The following is an 18,867-nucleotide window of genomic DNA, read 5'->3' on the forward strand; positions in this document are numbered from 1 at the left end:
AATGACCAGTTGATCGAAGATTGCTAACAATCCCATCAAAGCAAGCAAACATTGCATCCAAAGACTCTCTGGGGCCTTGCACAAACATTTGGTATTCTTGGTTGTATGTTTTTTGGCGTCTGGCCTTAATCTGATTAGTGCCTTCATGAAAGACACTCAGAGTAGACCAGATCTCCTGGGCTGTACGGTGGTGTTGAACCCTATCAAACTCATTCCGACTCAGACTTATGAACAAAATATTTCTGGCCTTATTGTTGGCCTCATAATGTTTGATTTGAACCTGAGTCGTGCGAGCAGCAGGGATCTCATAGTTGAAAGCAACTATTTCCCATATTACACTTCCTTGGCTTATAAGATAAGCCTCCATGCGCACCTTCCAGTACGAAAAATCACGGCCATCAAACAGGGGAATCTTCCCACTTCTCTCCATGTCGCTACGGATCACAAAACCGGTTAAGGTCAACAAGTGATCAAACCGGCTCTGATACTAATTGTAGGAATGAGAATGGCGACTAGAGGGGGGGTGAATAGGCATCTCAACAAATTTCTTTCGAAATAGATGGTCTTTTCCTATTTCTCACCCAACGCACCTCAAAACGCTCAAGTGGAAGCAAAAGAATTAAAGAGACAAAGCAAGATGGCTCAGGCTTAGAAAGACAGGGAGAAAACTCGGGAGGCAGGGTGGCACGGCCACGTTGAGCGTGGCCACGAGGTCGGCGAAGGGCTAGGGAGAAAGGGAAGATGACTCGGGCTTAGGGAAACGAGGTGGCATGGCCATGAGATTTGTGATGGGCTCAGGAGATGGGGAGGAGGATGGGCTCGAAGAGGTAGAGATAGTTGAAGTGGCGACATTGACTATCGCACCACTTCGACCACCACTACCCCGCTAGATCAATTTTTGAAGATGGGGAACAGAGTGAGGGAGACGGCTCGGAATTTATAGTAGGATTATCATGGAATTGTTGCCGGTTTGAAATACGAACAGGCAATGAAGTGTCAGACACGCTTTGGAATATGAACTGGTAGTGATAAGGATTATCACTGTCTATTCATATTGGCTCAGTTATTGCTCTGTCGATGAGCTTATAAACCAACAATGACAAGGATTATCACAGCTAGTTCGTATCGGCTTAATTATTCTCTATTGGTGAGCTTAGGAACCGGCAACGATATCCCTTATCACTGTTGGTTTGTGTTCCGAATAGCAGTGAAGTATCACTGTCAGTTCTTATTTAGAACCGGCAGTAATATCAACTATCACTTCCAGTTCTTAACAAGCCAAGATTAGATTTGCCATGAAAGAGGGATAGGGATGACCCTTTTGTAGTAGTAAGGGCGGGTTGACATACTAAGGTTGTCAATATTTGCCATAGACTTTTTTCCGAACTCATCTAAGGTTATGCGATCAAAATTATCACAACACATTGGTTAACCGAAGGACATATTGTTGCCACACTTTCTTTAACCTTTGTTGATGCGTGACACAGATGAAAGGAGAGAATCATGCCATATGTCAGACCCCTCCTTTGGGGTCACCTCGTGTAGCTCATACCAGTCCCTGGATCAGTAGCTGGTACACACGAACTCCAACAGAAGTAGACATCATAGTCATACATCGAATAAATACGATAATAGAGTACAACACAGAGTTCATTACAACAGAAGCCCGTAGGCATAAATTAACAAATCCTCAAAGCACAGCGGAAACACATAAAAGCGACCCAAGGCCTACAGGCAGCTTGAGTGCAGACGAAACCGGCTTCTCTAATCTTCATCTTCTCTTTCGACGAAGTCAGCCTCTGGATCATTTGGATCCACAATTAGCAAGTCTGAGTACATAAGGTACTCAGCAAGTCCTACCGCAAGGGGGAAAATTAGATGCTTAAAGGTAGATCAAGGATAAGGCTGTAGAGTCTTTTAGGTTTTGCACATGATCTCCTACCTCAAACTCAAGATTTCTCCTCGTAGTGTCGGCATAACTCTTTTGTCTGCTTTGAGCTACTTTCAAATTCTCTCTTACTTTGGCTACATGCTCTTCAGCCTCCTTTATCAAGGCTGGCCCATAGAGACAGCGTTCTTCGACCTCAGACCACATAAGAGGGGTTCTGCACTTTCTCCCATATAATGCCTCGAAGGGTGACATCTTCAGACTTGTCTGATAGCTATTGTTATAAGAGAACTCTGCATAAGACAACCTTTTCTCCCAATCTTTTCCATACGTGAGCACACAAGCTCTTAGCATATCTTCTAGGATTTGGTTCACTCTTTCTATCTGCCCATCGGTTTGTGGGTGATAGGCTGAGCTGTAGTCCAGCTTGGTTCCTAGGGTGGCATGTAGGCTCTTCCAGAATCTTACGGTGAATTGAGGACCACGATCTGATACAATTCTACTCGGGACACCATGAAGCTTGAGGATATTGTCCACATACAACTGTGCTAGCTTGTCTCCTCCATAAGTTACTTTTACCGGTATAAAATGAGCTACCTTGGTCAGACGGTCTACTATGACCCATATAGAATCATGTCCTCTCTGAGTACGGGGTAATCCCACAACAAAGTCCATCTCGATTTCATCCCACTTCCAAACTGGGATAGGAAGTGGTTGCAATAATCCTGCTGGTTTCTAATGTTCTGCCTTAACTCTTTGGCATATATCACAACATGCAACAAATTTAGCTATGTCCTTCTTCATTCCTGACCACCAGTATTTCTCCTTTAAGTCCAGGAACATCTTTGTCGACCCAGGGTGGATCAAATATGCAGAGTTATGGGCTTCGTCCATAATGAGTTTCCTAAACTCTTCTTTATTAGGAACACAGATCCTATCTTTGTACCATAAAGTTCCTTGGTCATCTACTCGGAATCCAGGTGCCTTGCCTTCTCCGGTTTGGACCTTAATTTTCTGTAGCTCTTCATCTTCTTCTTGAGCTTTTCGGAGTTGGCCTTCAAAGGTAGGTTGGACCATCAAGGCATTGACACAACCTTCATTGACTATTTGGAGGTTTAGGCGTTGAATTTCCTTAAGTAGCTCTGGCTTCCGTTTCTGAACTTTCAAGTTGTAGCAATGAGCCTTCCTGCTAAGGGCATCTGCTACGACATTGGTCTTGCCTGGATGATACTGGATATCTAGATTATAGTCCTTAATCAACTCCAACCATCTTCTTTGCCTTAGGTTTAAGTCTGGCTGGGTAAAGATATACTTCAGACTCTTGTGATCTGTGAATATCTCACACTTATTTCCAATTAAGTAGTGTCTCTAGAGCTTAAGGGCATGCACTACGGCTGCTAGTTCCAAATCATGGGTCGGGTAATTCTTCTCATGCTCTTTTAACTGTCTAGATGCGTAGGCAACTACCTTGCCATCTTGTATTAGGACACATCCTAATCCTTGCCTAGAGGCATCACAGAATACCGTGAAATCCTTGTGAATATCTGGCAAGGTTAGCACTGGGGCTGTGATTAATCTATCTTTTAGCTCTTGAAAGCTCTTCTCACAAGCCTTGGTCCACTGAAAGGGTTTTTCCTTTTGGGTTAGTTCAGTCATAGGTTTTGCTATTTTAGAGAATCCTTCTATGAACCTCTGATAGTATCCTGCCAATCCAACGAAACTTCTGATTTGTGTTACGTTAGTCGGCGGTTTCCAATCCGCGACTGCTTTAACTTTAGCAGGATCCACTGCTACTCCTTCCGTTATGACATGTCCAAGAAAAGCAACTTTCTTTAGCCAAAATTCACACTTGTTAAATTTGGCATAAAGCTCATGGACTCTTAATCTTTCCAAGACTATTCTTAGGTGTTGTTCGTGCTCTTCAGCACTCTGAGAGTAGATGAGTATGTCGTCAATGAAGACTACGACAAACTTATCTAACTCTTCCATAAATACCTTGTTCATTAGGCTCATAAAGTAAGCAGGAGCATTGGTTAATCCAAAGGACATTACTGTGAACTCGTATTGTCCATACCAGGTTACAAAGGCTGTTTTAGGTATGTCACTTTCCCGAACCTTCAGCTGGTAATACCCTGACCTCAAGTCAATCTTAGAGAAGAACTTGGCTCTGTGTGTCCTGTGGCAAGTCAAGGAGGCCTTGTTAAGCTCCTTGACATAGTGCTCTGAGGCCTCCATGAGTGCCTTGGTGACATCTTCGGCACACTTTTCTGCAGCTGCGGCCTGCTCTCAGACTTGTTGCAGCTGCCTCCGCAGAGCTCTTTCTCGGGTCTCTGAGTGTTCTGCCCTCTGGACACTTGCCCTCCACTCGAAGCGGTGACTCTCACATAGCTGGTCCAGTGCGAGAAGGTACTTCACTGTAGCAACTAGGGTAGGGTCGTCCTCTCTTTGACCCAGACCTTCCAACCTCCTCATTCTACTACGCCACACTGGGCGGGAGTGGTCACTCACTGGAAAGAATTTCACCGGGGTACGTCCGGTGTCCTTCTCATGCTTCTCACAGAAATGGAGCAGGGTTTACGGGCTGCAGCCTGGTAGGTGTCACTGTACTCAGCTCCATAGGCAACGATACTCCATGGCTGCCAGTCTTTATACTCAGGCGTCTCGAACACAAGGACATGGACTTCACATCTGTTGGTGCCATGCTCTTGGTAGTCTCGTCCACGGTACTCTGGACGCTGAGTATACCCAAACCTCATCAGTGTCTCCCAAAGTATGAGGGGAAAGCCTTGCACGTCCAAGCAGTAGGTGGCGGTCCATCCGTCTCCTTCTATCTGCCAAAGTTTTGAAGAACAGAAATGAGTCGGGATTGAGTAAAAACTTTTGTTAAAATGGAGCGTCAAGGTATATAGGCAATAGGGTAAGAAAATTTTGTCAAAATAATTTGTTATAAAATTATCACTCCTTTACTCGGCCAATCCTAAGGTTTCGTCTTACAGTCAAGCATGGCTCTGATACCACTCTGTCGGACCCCTCCTTTGGGGTCACCTCATGTAACTCATACCAGTCCCTAGATTAGTAGCTGGTACGCACGAACTCCAACAGAAGTAGACATCATAGTCATACATCGAATAAATACGATAATAGAGTACAACACGGAGTTCATTACAACAGATAAATTAACAAACCCTCAAAGCACAGCGGAAATACATAAAAGCGACCCAAGCCCTACAGGCAGCTTGAGTGCAGACGAAACCGGCTTCTCTAATCTTCATCTTCTCTTTCGACGAAGTCAGCCTCTAGATCATCTGGATCCACAATTAGCAAGTGTGAGTACATAAGGTACACAGCAAGTCCTACCTCATGGGGGAAAATTAGATGCTTAAAGGTAGATCTAGAATAAGGCTGTAGAGTCTTTTAGGTTTTGCGGAAAGCTAGTTTTATTGATGCAGGGTTCATTTTGCAAGGACTAACTTTAATAAAAACACTTCCGAAGAGAAATACATAAGTTAAGCTTATGGGGGTTGACGGCCCTGGGGGAGATACATCTGTCCCGCCAGTTCCCACAAGTCTTTTGCCAGCAGACACACAGTCCAGGAGGCTTAGAGCACAAAGCCAAAACCCTTCTTTTCGAAAACACGGGCACACAGCCCATTCAGACACCAAGGAGATACTCACGCCAAAAAGCTAATCATTGTGACCAAACCATAGCACGTCCTTGACCGAGGACACGGCTATCCGGATAGGTTTAACACTCTGCAGAGGTTGTACACTTTACCCACAAGATATGCACAGGCTCCCACCTTAGCAACTGGTGAAGCCGTCATACGAGACGCAACGACCTCACAACGAAGCCACAATATCCACCCATGGGGCACTAAGATACCAGGGGCTTTAGATGATTCACGGGAAGGACCACTTAGCAATCCCAAGGCTTTGATATAGCCTCAACAATATCACCCGCCGAACCTTGGGCAACAATTGCCACTACTGGCCTCCGGGTGGGTACTGCACTAAGTTAGAGGGGTTAGGTCAAGTCCTGCCCATACAGGCCATGTGTTTATATGAGTGGATACTAGGTGAGATATCACAGCGAACCGGTCCTTATATGACCGAGGCAAGAGTCTCCCAGTAAGAACACCACAAAGGCGAACCTTGCTCCAAGGTAGCTCCCACCTTTGTGGGGCACCTTACTCACCCTCGTCAACACTACTCTAGAGTTTTCCCAAGAACACAAGTTTTACACGCACACGCACCAAGCACACATCACTCCACATTGTAAAGCATGATTATCACATGTAAATAATCTAGTTCTTTCTTTTGAGCAAAGCAATCCTAAGCATACTAGTAAACAAGCATTCATCCGAACAATCATTATAGTTGATGTTGGGAACCTTCTAGGGTTTCAACGGAATAAAGGTAACAATGACAAGGCATGTGATAAACAAGCTGGGTCATAACTATTCTAGCATTTCTTAAAAAGAATCACAACTATTAATCTAATCATGCATACTCCTATTGTTTGAAACAACGGCTCTCCGGGTTGTATTTAAAAACATAGGATCAACATGATCAACAGTTGTAGGACTTGCCTTTGTTGAAGTCCTCGTCTGCTCCTTCTTCAAACTCCGGGTCCTCGGGGTCTTCCTCGAATGCTCCTTCCTCTAATAATCACAACAACGACAAAGGCACAATCAATCAAACAATTAAAACAATGACCAAACAATTTACAAGAATTATGAAATTGATATTATTCAATAGATCTCGAATTTAGATGAATATCGGTGGAAGAATCGACGAAAACGAAGTTAGGATGGAGGAGAAACGGGCTTTGGAAATTTTGCCGGGAGAAAAATTCAGAAAAAAGAAAAGGGGAGAATATTCCAGGAATATTCTGTTTGGGTCGGCTCACGGCTCGGCTCGGCTTGCAGCTTGGCTCGACTCTCGGCTCGGCTCGGTTTCATGGCTCAGGCTCAGGCTCGGCTCGGGGCTCGGTTCTGGGCTCGGCTCAGGCTCAGCGGAGTCGGCTCGGCTCAGCTGTCGGTGGGCTCGGCGGCTCGGCTCGGCTCGGCTAATGTGGGGCCCATTCGTCAGCTACGGAGAGAGAGGGGGTATAAAAGAGAGAGAGCAGAGAGAGGAGAGGGCCGGCCGGCTCGGCTGCGGAGAGCACGAGCGGGCGAGAGAGAGGGAGGGGCAACGGGCGGCGGCGTCGCGCTGGCGCGGTGGCGGCGGGCCGACGGCGGAGAGCGGCGGCGGAGCACCGGCCGGGGGCGATGGCGGCCGGAGGGAGGCGACGGACCGAGGAACAGCTTCGGCCGGTGCGGAGAAGTGGCAACGGCGCACCGACGGCAGAGCGGCGGCGGCCGGCAGTGGGAAGGTGGCCCAGGTATGTCTACGGGGAAGGGATAGGAGGGAGAGAGAGAGAGAGAGAGAGAGAGAGAGAGAGAGAGAGAGAGAGAAAGGGGGCCGGGGAGATTCTCACCGGCGGCGACGCGCTCGGAGAGAGGCGGCGGAGTGCGGAGGGGCTCGGGAGAGAGAGAGTGGGAGTGAGGTGGGGCGAAGAAGGCACTGTTCATCGCCTTTTATAGGGGTCGGCGACTGACGGGCACGCGGGGCGAGGGGCTGCGCGGTGTGGGGCGCGAGGCGAGGCGCGGGGCAGCGCGGGGCGCGTGGTCTGCCGACGCGCGGCGACGGGACGGCGTGGCGCGGCAGGCGGCGGGGCAGACGGGTCACAGGGAGGGGATGGAGGAGAGAGGAATGGAGAGGAAAGAGAGAGAGGGGGGATAAATTTAGGGATTTGACACCATAACTATAGCTATGAACAAAATGGCATATAAGATAGTCAAACTTCACTATCTTTAGTGTGGCAATGTGTGATTTAATGTATGGCTATGAGTCAAATAGGGCCCTAACTTAGCATGTGTTGCAAACTATGAATCACTTCTTTACAATTTCCCTCCCGGTTTGCCACACAACGTGAAGGTATATGTAATATGATGGTGAGGTGCTATCCATATAAAGGTAGGACCTGCACAATGGATCACCTTTCAGGTTATATATCCCTTCGGCAATCATAATATATAAGAAACATAAGAGATGCAATGGGCTGTCCAAAACCATTAACTTGTACTGGCTCCAACATATTGTTGGATTTTTAACATATTATTTTTAGACTTCTCTAGTAAGATAGTGGGTTAGCTGAGACAACCTTCAACTCTAATGTAATCTGAAAGAAGATGCATAGGCCTTCAATCATGGTGCAATGAATATTTTGGATAGGGTGCTGGAAGAAGTTTGATCTTAGGCTACTCCTAATATATAGTATTATATTGTTATATCTAAGACTACCACATCATAGGAAGAATATTAATTTGATGTGTAGTAGCAACCCTCTAATGCTTACTATCATGTTGTTATTTCTTATGGGATTCAAAAACAATTAATTGTTGCATATGTTGTTTCTATGATAGTGAATCCAAACTGTTGGATAGTGAACCCAAACCTTTGGATTTCGTGCGAGAGCTGTATCTTAAGATACAGCTTCCTTCTTTCTAGGGTTTAGGGTTTAGGGAGCCTAACAAAATATCTTGACGTTTGGAATCATAGTACTCTCAAAAAAGCTAAAAATAATGGTAACCCACTTTTTCTCGCTCAATGTGTTAGATTGATTGGTTATAAGGAGGAAACAGTGCGGGTAGTCCGCATGTTCACGTACATGTCTATTTCAAGGAGGCTCTCTCTAAGACAGTGCTCGGGTTGTAATGTCTTTTGTACGGGTCAGAACTATGATAATGTAGGATTTTAGACTTCTCTAGAGTGTGTTAGTGGCCATTCACACAGTGTTGTGAACATGCCAAACCTACTGCAATGCCGATGTTAGCTTAGTCTAGTTGTGTTCATGTTCATTGCGCTACCAATAGTCGAGAGCTCGCTACAGATCATTAGAGTAGAATCCAGACCTTTTGAGTCCCAACACATTGCTCATGTCATTCATACAAACACACATGCATACGTTCATACATGTACAAGTACAAGGTCAATTGGGCAATTAAAAACTTCTACTGAAAACAAGAACAAATAGCAACCTTAGCCTAGATGAAAAGAAATGCGACTACACAAACAAGCTAGGAGAAGGCAACTAAACAAGCAAGCCCAAGACACTAAGAGAATACGGAATTGAAAGCTTGCAAGAATGTAAATGCTCAAATTAAATTGCGGAATAGCAAAGAAATGGACAAGAGAACATAGAATTTTTGCCGAGATATCGAGGAGTTGGCACTCCCCCCTAGTCCTCGTTGGAGCATCCACCAAGGATATTTCTCCCCCTTGAGTCACCAAGACTTAAGTGCTCCCTCATGATTGCCACTTCTCCATCTCTGGATTAGCGAGTATCAAACCAAGTACATAGCTCTTCCTGGGGCTCCCAAAAGAACTCCAAGTGCTCACTGAGATATCACCAATCACCAAAGACTGGCTAGGTGTTGCCAACCACCAAGAGTAACAAGCTAATGAGTTTCACTTGAACAAGATCAAGCCTAGACTATAGCTAGATGCACACTTACTACTCTCCAAGCACTAATGATGTCCTTAATCTTCAATTAGGGACTTGGAAATCAATTCAAGTGCTCTCTCTTGCTTCTAGAGGACACACACAGTGTATGAACTCCTCTGACTCGCGAGAGAACCAAATAAAACCAAGTGAAGGGGTATTTATAGGTTAGGGATCCAAATTATAGTCGTTGCCTAACCACCCACTTTTTCTGTTAACACCGGATGATCTAGTGAGTATCTCCCTACTCACACCGGACAATATTGTGAGTACAAACTTTCCATTGTTATTGTGCCAGTTGTCATTACCCGTTACTACTGAGAAATAGTCCGGTGCCATCATCCGGTGAACACTGACCTAACACTACACAATCCTGTGCGTACAAACTAGCTAAATTGCTAGTTACCACCCTTTGTGGAAAATATGCTCCGGTGATGATTTCATTGCCATCACCGGACTATCCGGTGGGTTAAACTTCTTTTGCCCTCAAAATCTTCTCTGGTAGAAAAGCTCCGGTGTGCATATGTGCCTATCACCGGACTATCCAGTGTGTAGAACTCCTTTAATCCAACTGAAACTACCCTCTCTGGAAATATTATTCCGGTGATCCATTCTTGCCTTCACCGAACCATCCGGTGAGTAAAGTTTGTTCTGCCATCAGAAACTGTTCTCTGCACAAATTGATGACTGGACCATCCGGTGAACTGAGCTTCAGAATTCTTGCCTTGGAATCGCCTCTGGAATAATTAGTCCAGTATAGACATCAATGCATCACTGGATAATCCGGTGAGTTGAACTTCAATTTTTCTTGGAAATGCCCCTTCTGCTGAAAATAGACGTGCTCTCACCACACTATCACCATACTATTTGGTGTAACACTTTTAACAGTTTTGGCCTCGTGTCACATAGAAAATCACCTGGTCATTACATCACTTTGTTCATTGGAGCATTTGGTGCATCTAGTGTTTCCTGTCTTGAGATAACCAAATGCTCTGGTGATATCACTTCACATAGACCGGATCATCCGGTGAGGTAAATTTTCTCTGAGCTCATCCAATTCAAACATTCTTGAGAACTAGCTTCTCGAGATGTCAACCATGGTCTAGACTCACTAGGTCAAGCTACCTAGTGCTAGAATTTCACAAGTGTGCATCAAACCAAGTCTAGACTCACTAGGTCAAGCTACTACTCTTAGCCCCTCTTTACAGTACGGTCAAAAGACTAAATAAAAATAACTTATACTACTCTAAGTGTCCTTCATCTCCTTTGTGACACTTAGAACTAGAATATCCTTAATCTTGATGCACAAGTCCTTTGCTCATCCACATAATCGTCTTAGGGACCAAGGATACCCAATTATCATTGTGAACTAAATTTTTAATTTCTTTCAAAACAAATTGTTAGTCACAATGATACAATTGTCATTAATCACTAAAACACTTACCACTTACCTAGGGGTTTAGATGCTATAATCTCCCCCTTTTGGTGATAAATGAAAACACAAATGAGAAGATATAAATATGAATTGAAGTACACCCTATCATACTAGGCAATTGACATCATATAACAATAAAGCAAGAGAAAGCCTAGCACTAGAACAACATATCATGCTAGAAGAAATAGAATTAAGCATGCATGAAATAAAACACAACGTGATGACAAGCTAAACACATCGATTAAGAACCAAATGGCCTATCATTACATCAAAATCCATAATATCTAACAAGCCAAACCTAGCTACCCAATAGCTAAACTAGACTCTCCCTAAAACTAGCAAGATCTCTAGACACTCAAGACTAGCTATCTCTCTCCAAAACTCCCCCTACTAGTCTCTCTCCCCCTTTGGCATCTGTTGGAGCAAGAGTTCATTTGCCCTAGCAAGTACGGCGAGAGTTTCTTCTAAGGAGGAGACTCAAGCTTGGAGATGAAGTTTGAGAGGAAGGAACACCACGAATGTATTGATTGTAAAGATATAGACTTGGCTAAGGGGGAGTATCACAGGAAAAACTTTGCGATTATGCTTGTCCGTGTTGTGTTAAGCGTGTCTTCTTTTTCCCTCTTCTTCGAGGTGACCACGGCCTCCTACTTATAAGGCAGTACATAGCTTAGTGTACAAGTTATCACGATGTACAAATATCTAGGACCTGGTCGAATTACTAGGCCTTACCCTGGATAACTACCTTTTACCCTACATAGAAGATAAATATCTACCGTGGTAACTATGTTAGTGCTTGAATCCTGAGTGGTGAGTGGGCTGCTAATTACGACCCAGCGTTGCTCTGCCGGGGGTGTCAGGATGACTTGCACCGTGTTGGGGTGTCAGGATAAGCACCACTTGCACCGACATTTATTACCCATCACCTCACGTCAAGTCGACGGTAGAGAGGGGTGTGTCCTTTCTTCCTAGATATTATCTTCAGAGGATGGTTGCGCCTTTAGGCTTCGGGAGGCCGCATGGACACCGGAGAGGCGGCCCGAAGGGGTTAGTAGCCCCTGGGGATAAGGTCTCCTGTTGAATTCGATGGCCGAAGGATCCAGGGGTACTTGCTATAACTCTGAGTCTTTGGAAGGCCACATATGAGCCGGAGAGGTGGTCTGAAGGGACCTGCAGTCTCTGGGGATGGGGCCTCCTGCCGAGTCTGGAGGCCAAAGGTTCTAGAGGGACCTCTGATAGTGACCACCAACTATTATCCTCAGGCTGGTCTATTTTCCCCCAACAGCATCTAAGCACCAAAAAGAGAACACGTCTACACATCTGAAGCTGGAGGAGATGAGGGAGCCGATGCTACTGAAGAAGGCTGCACCATCAACTGAGAGGCATCAGTCTCGGAGTTGGATGTAGACGAGATAAGCGCAACGACAGTGTCGTCGACTGGAGAGGACGCTCCTGCTGCAGTCTGACTCTGCACTATGTCTGGATGAGGGTCAAAGCTAGAGGTGTCGACACCCTGGGCGTCCATCTCCTAGTCAACCTGACTGAGCACCTCCTGAAGAGTAGGATTAATCTCATCTAGCACAGGCTGCGAGATAGCTGGAGGCACAACAGGAGGCTCCTGAGCTGGAACGGTCGGCTACGTTGAGTGCTCAAAGCAGAGAGGTCCAGTGGGTAGAGGTGATGTCAGTGAAGTAAGCACTGGCCTCGAAGATGTCCTGGTAGGCTGAGAAGATACTCTGTCGGAGGAAGAACTCCTCAAGCGCGGATCCTGAGGGACCCCCTTTGAGATTCAGCCGGGGGGATGATTCTGAATCAACCTCGTACGTGGATTTAATACGAGTATGTGAGATGTAGGCAGGACGGATGATCGGCTGCTAGTGGGAGTAAATGCTCGAGGGATTTTAGATAGGTTCGGGCCGCACGGAGCGTAATACCCTACTCTTGTGTTTATGCTATTAATGCTCTTGGAATGGCTCTCTCTGGATCTCTGTATTACAAGATTTTTTTGTCTAAGTCTAGAGCTTTGGTCTTGCTTCGAGCTTGGAGAACCTCTGCTCAGCTTCTCAGACTTGTGTGATGTATGCTTCTGCTTGTTCAGGCATGTTAAGACTTTTTCTTCCGCTTCTCCTTCTCCGGAGTGTACCCCCTTTTATCCTGTTGGGGAGGCCTGGCGTGCCCAGAAAGGAGGGCACGAGTTCCCATAAGCCATAAATGGAAAGAAACCATCATGGGGCTGTAGTTTGACATTACAAGGGTTGAAAATGCGCCTTCGACCGGTCCTGTCGCTCATTACGCCAACTTTAGCAGGTGCACAGGGGCCCACCAGGCAGCCGCCGAACGACCCAGCATGCCTGCTCGGTAAGAGCAGGTCTAACACAGCAGGGGGGCAGGTGATACGCCTCAAGCCCAGTGACGATATCCCCAAGCCGCGCAGGGTGACGTGTGATGGGACCTGTCGCATTAAATGTCCCCATGCCTTCCTGCCAGCCGGTGGTAGGGACTGACATACTCAGTACGACAGGCATGGGGGAGTGGTTGGAAGTGACAGGCCACGCTCCTTCTTAAATGCAGCATCGAGCCTCTCACCAATTGACACCTCATCGCTGAGCCCTTGTGGGGTCCATCGGCAAGGGGCTTCTCAGGTCCTTGGGGAACTCTGGGTGCTCGGGGACTACTATTCATTGCCCCGAGCGCCCTCTCCCGGATATGTCTCTTCTCGATCCTCGCAGAACTCTAGGTACTCAGGGACCACTGTTCATGGCCTCGAGCACCCCTCCCGGAACTAGCTCTTCTTGGGTCCTCGGGGAACTCCGTGTACTCAGGGACCACTGTTCATGGCCTCGAGCACCCCTCCCGGAACTAGCTCTTCTTGGGTCCTCGGGGAACTCCGTGTACTCAGGGACCACTATTCATGGCCCCGAGCACCCCTCCTAGAACTGGGTCTTCTCGGGTCCTTGGGGAACTACGGGTACTCGGGGACCACGATTCATGGCCCCGAGCACCTCTCCCAGAACTGGGCCTTCTCGGGCCTCGGGTAGATGGTCCCCGAGGGAAGGCGCCACGTGGTATTCTGCTGTCCTGGCCTCGAGACTTGGGGACCCCTGGTTCCCATGTCACCGACAGCAGCCCCCGGGCCCATCGACAGGCGATGGCCCAGAGACTGCAGATGGGGCCCTATTTCTTCGAGGCCAATCACAGCATCGGTGCCACGTGGCTTGTCGTCAGGCGCCAAAATCTTGCGGCCTTTGCAGTCTTTTTGGCCCGGACTCTTGGTACGGCCCAGGTGGGAAACCGAATGGACGCGTGCCCATCCGACTTCCAAGGGGAGTGATAACGAGGCGGGAGGCGCGCATGGCTACCGCGCAGATCGAGGGTGGTGCGCCTGGCAACAGCGCAGATCGAGGGAGATGCGCCTCGCAAATTGCGCTGAGGAATGTGCCGTTTGAATTTCCCATGATATAAAAAGGAGAGGGGCAACGAACCGTTACCCCCCATTCCATTCTTGCGATTGCCATTCTTTGCCTTCATCTTCCTTGCACACCGGGAGCTCTGTCTTTAGCCCGTGGCGCACCTTGCTTCTAGCCTCTTCCAGCACACTCCCCACCCCAAAACAATGCCGAGGGCAGGAAGCGGCCACCGGGACGCGTCAAGCACCAACAGCATCGTGCCGAAGTCCTGCCTCATGAACGAGGAGGGGGCAGAGAAGGTTCACAAGTTGATGGTCCCCGGTGGTCAGCGGGAGGCATCGTTGGTGACACCAGCCAACTTTTCGCCCTCTACATGCAGGCCCGGGTGGATCGTGATTTTCGTCTCCTTCGTCGCTGCAGGGCTGGTGCCGCTGTTCTCGACATTCCTTCTGCAAGTGCTGGACACGTTCGGCGTCCAGCTGGCCCACCTGAGTCCGAACTCGGTGGTCATCCTGGTGATCTTCGCCCACTTCTGCGAGATGTTCATGGAAGTGCCGCCGTCGGTCGTGCTCTTCCGGCACTTCTTCATCCTTCGAGCGACCGAGAAGAAGAAGGGATCTGACTAGGTGGAGGTTGTCGACTTCTGCAACTTCCGCCTGCGGGAGGGACTCGGCGACGTCTTCATCCTGCTGGTGCTGCGCGGCAAGTGGAATGACTGGCGCCGGGACTGGATTCACGTCAACATCAGTCCCCACGACCCCCTCTCGCTGTCCGAAATGCCGGCGGAACCCCACAGGCCGATCTGGGAAGCGGCCCCTGCGGAGGACGAGCGCCTGTGCCCGGTGCTGAACTGTATCGAAGACCTGCGTCGGGCAGGGCTCACCTCGCTATGGTGGTCACCGATTACCTGCGCCACCGTCTGTCCCCTCTGCGGGAGCGCGCCCGCTTCGCCTGGATGCACACTGGTCTGGGAGACCTGACGAGGACTTGCATAGGTGAGGAGGGCGACCTCGACGAGGGGGCCCTGGCGACCCTGCTGAAGGTGGTGATCGGCGTTGATGACCTCGCCCGGGCGGTCCTGCCACGCGAGGAGCTGGCGCTTTGCGAATACCCGGGCCGGGCGTCAATGCAGGCGTCAATGCCGGCCTTCGACGAGGCGTCGATGACCTCTGCACGCGTCAATGCCGGCCTTCAACACCCAGGGACTAGTGGACCGTCTGGGGTGCCGGGACCTCGGGACTATACACATCCCCCGGGCGGATGACAACGGAGGGCGCGGCGCCGCCACCGAAGACAGCAGGCCAGCGACACGAGACGACAAGGGGAAACATGCCTGGGCGTACGTCCCTCAGTCGTCCTCATCCTCGTCACTGTCACCTCCATGACAACAGCCAATGGCAGGTGGCGCGATGGCGGGCAGCCGAGGCAGCCAGTCTTCGGGAGCGGACTCTGGGGCGGAGGCTGGATCTAGGGCGTGGCAACCTGGGGGCCAGAGCCCAGCTGGCGGTGCAACGGCTGGTGGCCGGACCGACCAGCCTTTGGAGGTAGACTCCGGGGCAGCCGCTGGGGCCGGCCCACGACGACCTGAGGGCCAGATCCCTCCCCCGAAATGGAAGAGGGCAAAGCCCGGGCCTGAGCCGAAGCCGCAGGGTCCAGATTTCTGGATTCCGCAGTCCCGATGGCAGTACCGCGGGCCCAAAACCACGTAAGCTCCTTTTCTGTCTCGAGCACATTTTGCTTGGATTTTGGCTAGTTACTAACCCGTTTTCATTTCAGGCCACCCAAGGACTCTGCAGGAGGCCAGAAGACCCTGGAGCAGCCGAGGCCAGCACCTGTCCCAGAGCTGAGCGCACCGGCGGGCCCCAAGCCAAGGGCTCCGGCCAGCTCTGAGCCAAGAGCCCCAGGCGGTCCTGAGTAGGGAGCCCCTGCAAGCCCTACCCCGAGCCCTCCGAGGAAGGAGCGAACAGCCGAGGGGGAGGTGGTCGCGACAAGGGTGGTGCTGACGCTGCCGCAGTCGGGGTCCCCAAGCGCCTCTGCAGAGAGGGCTCGCAGGGGACCCAGCCCCCGGCCATCTTCTGGCCAGGCCCCGGAACCCCTCCCTGCTGTGCTACGAAGCGCCCGGGAGGTCATCGGGCGGCTCGAAGCAGCCGTTGCGGCAGAGCGGGCCGAGCTCAAAAAAGAGCGTGCTGCCCTGGTCGATGAGAGGGGCCGGATGGAGGAGGTCCAAAAGCTGTTGTAGACCCGCACTGCCTCGGCCCGCTCTTCCTACGAGAAGTCCATGCGAGAGGTGGCCGAGGAGCGGGAGGCACTGGAGGAGGCCTGCGACGAGGTCATCGCCGCGCAGGAGAAGGCCAGCCACCTAGAGCGGCTCACGGCGAAGCACGACCAGGCGTCGAGGAGGCTTGCCGTAGAGCTGCTTGCTTGCGAGTGGCAGGTGGCTTCTCAGGAGGAGGTGGCCAGCAAGAGGGAGGAGGCCATGCGGTCTGCCCAGGCAGACCTGTGCCGCCAGAACGACGAGCTCGAGCGCGGCCGCACAGACATCCTCCTCCGGGAGGAGCAGGTCGCGCTGCGCGAGACAAACGTCGACATAATGTCGCTGGCACTCGATGCCCGGGAGTAGCATATCGTGCAGCATGAGGCGGATGCCAACTTGGCATCGTCAGCACTCACCACCCGGGAGGAGCTGGTCTCTAAGCGGGAGGCCGACCTGGCTGCCCAAGAACAGGCCATCAACGCCCGGGCCAAGCAGCTGGAGCGAGCCCAGACCGAGGCGGCCGCCCAACGCCGGGAGGTCCCGACCGCGAGGGGTATCCCTATCAGCTCCGCCGACAGCACCAACCTCGAGGCCCGGCTGAAGAACGCCGAGGACGAGCTCGAGATCATCCTCTCAGAGCGGACGAACATGAAGCTGATGATGTGGGACATCCTTCAGTAGGCACGGGACTCCGTGGAGGCAGCCGGGCTTGGGCGCATGTCCGTGGGTGACCAGTCGCTGGGCAAGGAGACGATAGGCCACATTGCCCTCGAGTTTGCAAAGATCTCCCGGTGCCTCGAGGCCCTTCCTGCCACTGTCCAGGAGCTGGCGACTCGGGAGGGGTGTGCATTGGCCCAAGGAGTGGCCGAGCACTTTCTCGCCTGCTACCGCAGCCGAGTCCCTGCCTTCCCACTGGAGCCAACCCGGCAGGGTGTGGTTGAGGCAGGGGAAGTAGTCGCCCGGGAAGTCGTCCGTGATGTCGCTACCGAGGTGGCGGATGTTTTGTGCTGGAGCTGGGCCCGAGCAGCGATAGCAACAGCGAGCGTGCTCTCCTCCTGAGCCTGTTGATAGTTAGCGTTTTTGTTTTTTGGAATGTTGTAAATATGGGAGTGATCCCCTCCTGAACGGTTCCTTTTAATATAATAGAAACCACTCTTGGGATTGAAACTCCACTCTGTACTTGTTATTGGTGTTGTTTGCTTTTACTTAATGTCCCGAGAGGCACTGGCCGGGCTGAGCTCGACAGTCTTCCCTCGAGAAGTTAGGTTGCCCTGACCACCCAATGTTCGAGTAGTGGGACCACCCAAGCATCTAGCCCCCGAGCCCTCGCGAGTGCGCAGCTGTTGAGTCAAGAGACACAGACACAAACTTCTTTGCTCGGGAGACAAATCCACCTGGCACGGTACACGCCACGACCAGTGAATTCTTTTCGCCCTGTGAACTCTCAAACAAATAGACCGGAGACAAATCCACCTGGCACGGTACATGCCACGACTAGTGAACGCTTTTCGCCCTGTGACCTCTCAAACAAATAGACCAGGCCGAGCACCGACAGCCCACCCCTGAGGTCTAGGCAGTCCCGACCACTCATGTCAAGCGGTAGGATTACCCGAGAACCCCAGAGGCTCGGTAGTGCTCGGGGTACTACCAAGCCGATCGGGCACCATGGCCACCATAAAGGACCTAGGTCAGCCGTCGCCGCCTGTACGGTACACCGACTACTGTCTGTTTTTGTCATTCCGGAAAAGCGAGCATGCGAGCGGGGTTTTGCGCGCAAAGAGACTATCTCGCCGAACAGATTAGCATGCGAGGGTCCCAAGGATAACTCGGGAACAATAGTTTATTGCGTATATATGAAAGGAAATTCATATAACTTTAGTAACACACCGGGTAGCTGTCAGCCATCCGGTCGACCTATCCAGGAAAGGGTAAATGCCCTGAGCTCGGGGTGCCCGAGAACATGGGTTCCCTTGTGCAGAGCGCCTAAGCCCCCAGGACATCTTTTTAGCACTCGAGTACTGGAAACCCGGTAATAGAACCTGGGGCCTAGGTGGTCCCGACCACTCATGTCCGAGCGGTAGGATTGCCCGAGGACCCCAGATGCTCGAGCACTGAGGCCCTTGTAGTCGGGCTGCTTGGCTCTCAAGTATTGATCTGTAAGCCTGAAAAATAGGCAAAGATTCTTTGCTTGGTGCTCTGTTAGTGCGGTACTTATTATAGACTACTCTCGTTTTTTACCCGAGACCTCTCGAATACCCGGACCAGCGAAGTGCACAGACAGAGGTATAACCAAGTGGTCCAATGGTTCGATGGTGCCCCGGGTAGGACTGACCAGAT

At 50.3% G+C, this 18,867-nt stretch overlaps 1 protein-coding gene across 1 annotated transcript; it reads left to right on the forward strand.

Moving 5' to 3' along the window:
• Positions 1 to 15,685: 15,685 nt before the first annotated feature.
• On the forward strand, positions 15,686 to 16,194 carry LOC133889391 (uncharacterized). The gene is made up of 2 exons (XM_062329925.1): positions 15,686 to 15,981; positions 16,053 to 16,194. Exons 1-2 carry the CDS (start codon positions 15,686 to 15,688, stop codon positions 16,192 to 16,194), a joined length of 438 nt encoding a protein of 145 aa, XP_062185909.1.
• The last annotated feature ends 2,673 nt before the right edge of the window (positions 16,195 to 18,867 follow it).

This window comes from Phragmites australis, chromosome 13 (assembly GCF_958298935.1).
Source record: "Phragmites australis chromosome 13, lpPhrAust1.1, whole genome shotgun sequence".
NCBI classification, from domain to species: Eukaryota; Viridiplantae; Streptophyta; class Magnoliopsida; order Poales; family Poaceae; genus Phragmites; species Phragmites australis.

Excerpts from the sequence above, each read along its gene's own strand:
- LOC133889391 (XM_062329925.1), top strand. The coding sequence starts at position 15,686 with ATGGCGGGCAGCCGAGGCAGCCAGTCTTCGGGAGCGGACTCTGGGGCG. Across the intron at positions 15,982-16,052 it reads TACCGCGGGCCCAAAACCAC|GCCACCCAAGGACTCTGCAG; the intron begins GTAAGCTCCTTT and ends TTTTCATTTCAG.